The sequence below is a fragment of the Daucus carota genome, chromosome 4, assembly GCF_001625215.2.
Source record: "Daucus carota subsp. sativus chromosome 4, DH1 v3.0, whole genome shotgun sequence".
Lineage (NCBI taxonomy): Eukaryota > Viridiplantae > Streptophyta > Magnoliopsida > Apiales > Apiaceae > Daucus > Daucus carota.
This window is the reverse complement of record NC_030384.2, coordinates 32,059,879-32,067,637: the sequence shown is the minus strand read 5'-3', so window position 1 is coordinate 32,067,637 and position 7,759 is coordinate 32,059,879. Positions and strand designations below refer to the sequence as shown.

Here is a 7,759-nt window from a genome sequence, read left to right as displayed (position 1 = left end):
TGAATAAAGAAAGATATTTCGACAAATTTGATATAATTTTTGTACTAAAAAGAAGATAACAATAATTTCAAAAAAAAAAAGAAGATAACAAGAGGAAATATACTTGGAAGATATTGCAGGTTGGAGAGCTCTAAACCAGCTGTCATCTCCCTCCAATAGAAGATGTGGGTGGGTTGGAGAGTTCTCAACCAATCACCTGTCTCCAATTCTGCGGGTTGGAGCTCCCTCCCTGCGATTTTACATGAGCAGTTGCATGTGTTCGAATCGATACATTTGACTGCTATTCAAGAGTACACTTGTTTATTGTTGGAAAGAAATACTCAAAGTATTGAAAGTGGTTCTTCGTAGAACAGCACAACTTGGGTCTGGAGCAATACATGATTATTATTCATGAAATGTTGTTATATCCATCATGCACAAGCAGCTAGCAAAGAAAAATTCCCCTGTTTATCTTGAAGCCACATAGGTGCCGACAGCATTTGTTAAAATTTCTTTAGCATGCGTACCTGGATCAGCTAGCTCACTTGGGATCTGCCAATGTTATGTTTCAGACATAATGAAAACAGGAGAGGGAATGATCGACCAGACTAATATGTGGACTAACTGCTAACCTGGCCATGAAAATTGGTCGTGGTCGGAGAAGCTCCATTAGCTAGCAGCAACAGTATGACATTTACATGTTCGGCCTTTGCTGCATGATGCAGAGGCTGTGAAAAATACAGTGCTCATTAGCGAAAATTCAACCAGGGGTATGGCCCGTAAATTAATCTAATCCTTTCTGTAGAGAGGCACTGACGGAATCAGGATTTGAATACAATTGAGGCTATTTTTAGATACTGCTAATTTTTCCATATCAAAAGGGGCTTAAAATGATTTTCTTACCAATTCTTAACTGAAAGTTAAGATTTAGTAAAATCTTGGCTAGCCCCGCCTTGGTTCCGCCAATGTAAGATTAGAAGAAAGGGAAATAGTTCTTTAAGCAACAAAAGAGAATAGCCACTGTTCTAACAAGCACTAGAAAACAAATATATGAGCAGTGCTCTTTAACATCAAAAGACTCACAGTATCACCCTCTTCATCAACAGAGTCGAGCATTCTCTTCACAATATTCATCTCACTGCCTTTATTAAGAAGAAGTTGCACTATATCTGCATATCCTGCAGTTTGTAATTGGCAGAAACTAAAATAAACATATTGAATCGCACGAATATGATATTATTATTGCGCAAACACTACCTGCTGCAGAAGCACCATGCAGAGGAATTTCACCATCTTCATCCTTAGCCTCCAGAGAAGCTCCTCTCTCTATCAAAATCTGAACGAACAATCTAAAAAACATTTATTTACCAAATAATTAAATAAAATTATCAAATAGCAATATCAAGTTCCGGTGAGTACCCAGCCTTAAAAATGAAACACCTGTCTGATAAAGATTACCGGAAATTCCCAGTTATAAGCAGTAGAATAGCACTCGAAAAAGAAGGTAGAGAGTTAAATGTGACCTGGACACAAGTGAGATGTCCATAGACGCAGGCCAGATGAAGGGCCGTGTCTCCATTCTCAATCGGGTCATCGATGCTGCCTAACAAGTTATCTGCAAATATTCATGAATCAAGTAAAACAACTCATTCAACCACACAAGCTCAATTTTCCACAACCTAAATTTATATGCAGACGACTGACAGTTTTTTAAGTACGATGACCCAAGTGAAAGTTACAGCTCAGTGACCAAAACACCATTCAACCCGAAAAAGAATTGTTGACTATTATTACCAAGGGCTTGACGGAGGGCCTCTGCATCTCCATCCCCGAGAGCCACATCGACACGACGGAGATGAGGAGGCGCAGTAGAATTAGGATCCTGTTGTTCCCGAACGACGGCGTTGCGTCTTCTAGTAACAGCCATTGGGTGGCAATAAACTACCAGTGTTGAAGGTGCTGCAGGTTAGTTCGGAAACAACCTGGTACATAATACAAGTTACAATAACTAAATGTACAAGGACAATATTAGGCTAAGAGCTATGGCACCCACACATCCCAGCAGTTCCACAACCACTAGCTTGTTGGTACTACATTTGACAGTTACCCACTGGCTTCAATTATCCTAATTGACAGATCACAACAGAAAAGGACTTATCATCACCGCATTTACTCATTTCTTATCCCTCCGACTTTCAGACATTTATTACAACTCAAATTATGCACCTAGGTACACAAATTTTCATGGATAATTTGTGTAACAGCGATGCAACATTCTAGGACCCTATTTTTTTTATTTATTTTTCTATACGTTTCCCATTTTTTTAGGGAAAATAGATTTTTTTGCCACTCAACTTATAGTGTTTTTAGAAACTTACCACCCAACTAATTTTTTTATTCTTTTAGTCACTAATGTTAGGTTTGGTTTTGTTTTTAGCCACCAGCTTAGGTTTGGATTTGATTACTAGCATTATGATAATTTTTTATATCATCATTTATACATAGTCATAGTATCTAATATTTTGATGGTGTGTCGTATGTTTATATCCTTATATATAGCAATAGTAATATAAAATGAGCCGATGAAAAATTAAAATTAGGAATAATAGTAATTAGATTCTAAAAATTCAATAAATCATGAATATGAAATCAATGACTTCAAACAATTCACCCTCTCTCATAAGATAAAGTGTAATTGAGTGATATGACGCATCATCTTTCGCTATTAAACTTTCAATGGAGTAGCTCAGTCTAAGATCTTTCTTAAATTTATCTTCAAAAATTTAAATAACTTTATCTTATTACAATTTTCGAGATAAATAAACAGAGAGGAAAACTTAATTTTCGATGATTGTCCTCTATATATAATGCATCATTTTATATTATTATTACTCCCTCCGTCCCTCTCATTAGTTTACAAATTTTCTCTAGTGCTTAGCATGTATTTAACATTCTTATAAAACATAGTTTCATAACTTATTTTTGTGTGTAAAAATTCAAACGCTGAATTTTCATTCGGAAGAAAAAAAATAAAGTTATATATGAAACTACATCTTTTAAAGGCCATATAATGCGTGTAAAATTCTTATCATCCAAGGTAAGCGACCTTGAAGACATAAAAAGTATTACATATAAAAATACAAACATATATCAAATCATCAAAATATTATCGACTACCACTCTATTTTAATAATGATACACATAAAATGTAATGCTAATAATCAAATCTGAACCTAACTTCAGTGACAAAAAAAAGAGCTAAATTTAACACTAGTGAGTAAAATAAAAAAAATTATAGTTCAGTGGTTAGTTTCTAAAAACACAATAAGTTTAGTGACAAAAAAATTATCATAATGCTGGTAATCAAATCCAAACCTAAGTTGGTGGCTAAAAATAAAACCAAACTTAACATAAGTGACTAAAAGAATAAAAAAATTAGTTGGGTGGTAAGTTTCTAAAAACACTATAAGTTGAGTGGCAAAAAAATCTATTTTCCCATTTTTTTATTAAAAAATCTGAAAATTATTTATGTAGATGAGATGCAACTTTTCATTTGGCTGACTCCAGCTATGCCGTGTCATCGATGTCCCACTGTTAATCGCTAAAGCCTCATTATTTGAAGTAATATTTATACTCAGAATCAAATTTTGGGCTACTATGCATAGAAGGCCCGTAATTGTTGCCTGTTGGCGGTTTGACATGAAGGGCTAGCGTAATCAGATATTTTTATTTTTTTTGAAAAAAAGGAGATAATTCAATAAATAATGGCCATACAGCATCTACAAGAATGATTGAGTCGAACAAACATAGAAAAAATTAACATGCCTGTCTTTATACCCAATATGAGACAAATAAGCGATGTTGAAATTGACGATGGTACATCTATGGATCCTTGCTCTGTGTTCACCATCTTTTCCAAAAACTCCGTTTGAGCTATCGACCACAAATGCAATTCCCGAAAGGCTTTATCTATGAATCCAAACCACTCTCACAAAGGAAGGAGAGAAAAATCACACACTCTCACCAGGGAGAGAAATCAAACTATAATCAAAATAAACTAAAAGAATTAGATCTGCACCACGACGCTTAGGAGATAATCGATCCACTCACAAAATCAAAAAAGGCCTCTGGAAGCGAATAAGAACGAAAATCGAAAGTTTCGGTGATATAGATCTAAGAAAACTTTCCCCGAAGATGGAGATTTATTAAGAAACTCAATGAAAAAGCAAGAACAATCAAAAACTAGCAATCAAACGAAAAGATTTGGGGCTTTCCACCGGAAACCGATGGAAGCCACAGATATCTTCTTATCGGGATCGTTATTTTAGCGGAAATCCTGTAGATTAATCTCTCTTGGTCATGTGAATACACTTCTCTTATAAAGAAAACAGGCTTCGTATAAGTAGCTAAAATCTCTCTCTCTTTTTTTTTTTGTCAGGAGCTAAAATCTCTCTTTAAGTCACATGAATACGCTTTTCTTATTTTCTAAAAAGAAACACATATCAATACCCTTTATTAATAAGCGAAACCACTTTTCGGTGGAACATCGGTACCAAAAGTACCAAAATTTGGTCACTTTCATATTGATTAGGATTTTATAGTCATTGTTATATTATTATCAAAAGACTTTTATATTGAATATAATTTTATTATTAAAGACCTCAATATTTATTAGGACAGTGAAAGACTTCTGTATTGATTAGAATTTTATTATTAAAAACTTCAATATTGATTAGGATAATGTAATATAAATTTTTTATTTAATAACAACAATCATTATATAATTATGAAAAGATTTTCATATTATTAGGATTTTATACTTATTATTATACATTTTTAGGATTTTATAATTATTATTATACAATTATGAAAAGACTTCTATATTGATTCGAATTTTATTAATAAAATTTTCAATATTGGTTAAGATTATTATACTACTATAAAAAACTTCTATTGTGTTTAGGGTTTTGTAATATAACATTTATCCTATTCGCACAGTAAAATCGCTAACAATTTAACTTATGTAACAGTTCTATAAAAATCATATCAAAAATTGGCTATCATCATATTAATTTTTATTTAACAATTATTATCTATTATCAAAAAACTTCTATATTTGACAGGATTTTGTATTATAACAATTATCTTATTAATAAAAATATGTTACCAACAAAATTATTTGTTTTAATTTTTTAAAACTCAAATAATTTAATATACATAACAACTCTAGAAATCTTTTATCATGCTTCAGAGTTCAAATAAATAAGGAGTTCATATTGATATTAATATAATATCCTATCAATAGAATAATAATGTCAACGAAATTATTCGTTTTAATTTTTAAAACTCATACAATTTAATTTACGAAAAAAATTTATAAAACTTCTATCGTATTTCAGAATTAATATAAACAAGATTCAGTATTGATACCAAAGTAACAAAAAAATTGGTCATATATTTTTTAATAATAATAATTATTATCATTCAATGTTTTTCAGAAGATTGAGATAAAGACGAATAAGGCGGTGGTAACACTGACTTGATGAAAAGTTAAAAAAAATAAGTCATTGTCCATATTGCAACATATAATAAAAGAACAAAAACTCTAGACATACGTCAAATATTCGTTTTAATTTTTAAAACTCATGCACTTTAATTTACAGAGCAAATCTATAAAACTTCTATCGTATTTCAGAATTAAAATAAACAAGATTCAATATTGATACCAAAGTACCAAAAAATTTGGTCATATATTTTTTAATAATTATTATTATTATCATTCAATAATAATGTCAACGAAATTATTCGTTTTAATTTTTAAAACTCATACACTTTAAATTACGAAACAAATCTATAAAACTTCTATCAATAGAATAATAATGTCAACGAAATTATTCGTTTTAATTTTTAAAACTCATACACTTTAAATTACGAAACAAATCTATAAAACTTCTATCCTATATCAGAATTAAAATAAACAAGATTCGATATTGATACCAAAGTACCAAAAAGGCTACGTACCTGTTAAACGATAAGCGCTACGCTCTACCAGATCGGATCCAATCAAAGCTGTTCGTCAAACTTGGTCATTTATTTTTTAATAATAATTATTATTATCATTCAGTGCTTTTTAGAAGATTGCGATAAAGACGAATAAGGCGGTGGTAACACCGACTTGACAAATGGAAACTTAAAAAAATGAAGTCATTGTACATATGCCACATATAATAAAAGAACCGAAACTCTAGACTTGCGTCAAATATTCGTTTTAATTTTTAAAACTCATACAATTTAATTTACGAAACAAATCTATAAAATTTCAATCATATTTCAGAATTAAAATAAACAAGATTCGATATTGATACCAAAGTACCAAAAAAACTTGGTCATTTATTTTTTAATAATAATAATTATTATCAGTTAGTGTTTTTCAGAAGATTGCGATAAAGACGAATAAGGCGGTGGCAACACTGACTTGACAAATGGAAACTCAAACAAAATGAAGTCATTATCCATATTGCAACATATAATAAAAGAACTGAAATTCTGGACATACGTCAAATATTCGTTTTAATTTTTAAAACTCATACACTTTAAATTACGAAACAAATCTATAAAACTTCTATCATATATCAGAATTAAAATAAACAAGATTCGATATTGATACCAAAGTACCAAAAAACTTGGTCATTTATTTTTTAATAATAATTATTATTATCATTCAGTGCTTTTTAGAAGATTGCGATAAAGACGAATAAGGCGGTGACAACACTGACTTGACAAATGGAAACTTAAAAAAATGAAGTCATTGTTCATATGCCAAATATAATAAAAGAACAGAAACTCTAGACATACGTCAAATATTCGTTTTAATTTTTAAAACTCATACAATTTAATTTACGAAACAAATCTATAAAATTTCAATCATATTTCAGAATTAAAACAAACAAGATTCGATATTGATACCAAAGTACCAAAAAAACTTGGTCATTTATTTTTTAATAATAATAATTATTATCAGTTAGTGTTTTTCAGAAGATTGCGGTAAGGACGAATAAGGCGGTGGCAACACTGACTTGACAAATAGAAACTCAAAGAAAATGAAGTCATTATCCATATTGCAACATATAATAAAAGAATCGAAACTCTAGACATACGTCAAGATATTTGATATCAAATCATTATTCTACTTGTGAGTTATATTTTAGAACATATATAATGTTTAGTGATTTATAATATAATTGTTTTTATCTTTTGATTGCAATGATTATATTGTAAAACATAACATGTAAACTGTCAGATGTTTACAAATATTGTAGACTAAAAAAATTAAAATTGAAACGAGTAGAGTATTTTTAAATAATTTTGGACAACAATACTCTTATTTTGTGGACTCCATAACAATGACCCATATTATTATGAAATAAATTTAAAATATGATCAAATTTTAATATATAGAAAGTCTTATATTAAATAACAATAATTTAAATATCATTTAAAAACAAAATTTAAATAGGTATAATAAAAATATAATAATGTAATTAAAAAAGACATTATTCTTCCAATAAATAACAAATTTTAAGATTTTATTTCAACCCGTGCTTGGCACGGGCTATCAACTAGTATACATAATTTTTTTAATTTTGGTCGGACAAATCAACGTTGTTTCAAATTCGATCGCGCCTCCAACGAAAGTAGAAATAGGAAGTTGCTTTAGCTATTTAGCTCCGCTGATTCAATGACTAAATGGGATAGTATTAAAGAATATTTCGTCATCGGT

General features: G+C 30.2%; 1 protein-coding gene across 2 annotated transcripts; it reads right to left on the bottom strand.

Annotated features, from left to right (window-relative positions):
- Nucleotides 1-2,097, bottom strand: LOC108192502 (uncharacterized). 2 transcript variants are annotated; one of them, XM_017373248.2, is made up of 7 exons: nt 1,774-2,097; nt 1,503-1,594; nt 1,237-1,315; nt 1,063-1,157; nt 612-707; nt 507-531; nt 1-424 (listed from the first exon to the last, which is right to left on the bottom strand). In XM_017373248.2, the coding sequence occupies exons 1-7, from the start codon at nt 1,904-1,906 to the stop codon at nt 411-413; spliced, it is 534 nt and encodes a 177-aa protein (XP_017228737.1). In that variant the 5' UTR covers nt 1,907-2,097; the 3' UTR covers nt 1-410. The 2 variants fall into 2 exon arrangements, with proteins under 2 accessions (XP_017228737.1, XP_017228736.1); XM_017373247.2 differs by having other exon boundaries at nt 255-531; nt 1,774-2,047.
- Nucleotides 2,098-7,759: the final 5,662 nt, after the last annotated feature.

Excerpts from the sequence above, each read along its gene's own strand:
- LOC108192502 (XM_017373247.2), bottom strand. The coding sequence starts at position 1,906 with ATGGCTGTTACTAGAAGACGCAACGCCGTCGTTCGGGAACAACAGGAT. Across the intron at positions 708-1,062 it reads TTGATGAAGAGGGTGATACT|CCTCTGCATCATGCAGCAAA; the intron begins GTGAGTCTTTTG and ends TATTTTTCACAG. Across the intron at positions 532-611 it reads CGACCAATTTTCATGGCCAG|ATCCCAAGTGAGCTAGCTGA; the intron begins GTTAGCAGTTAG and ends TAACATTGGCAG.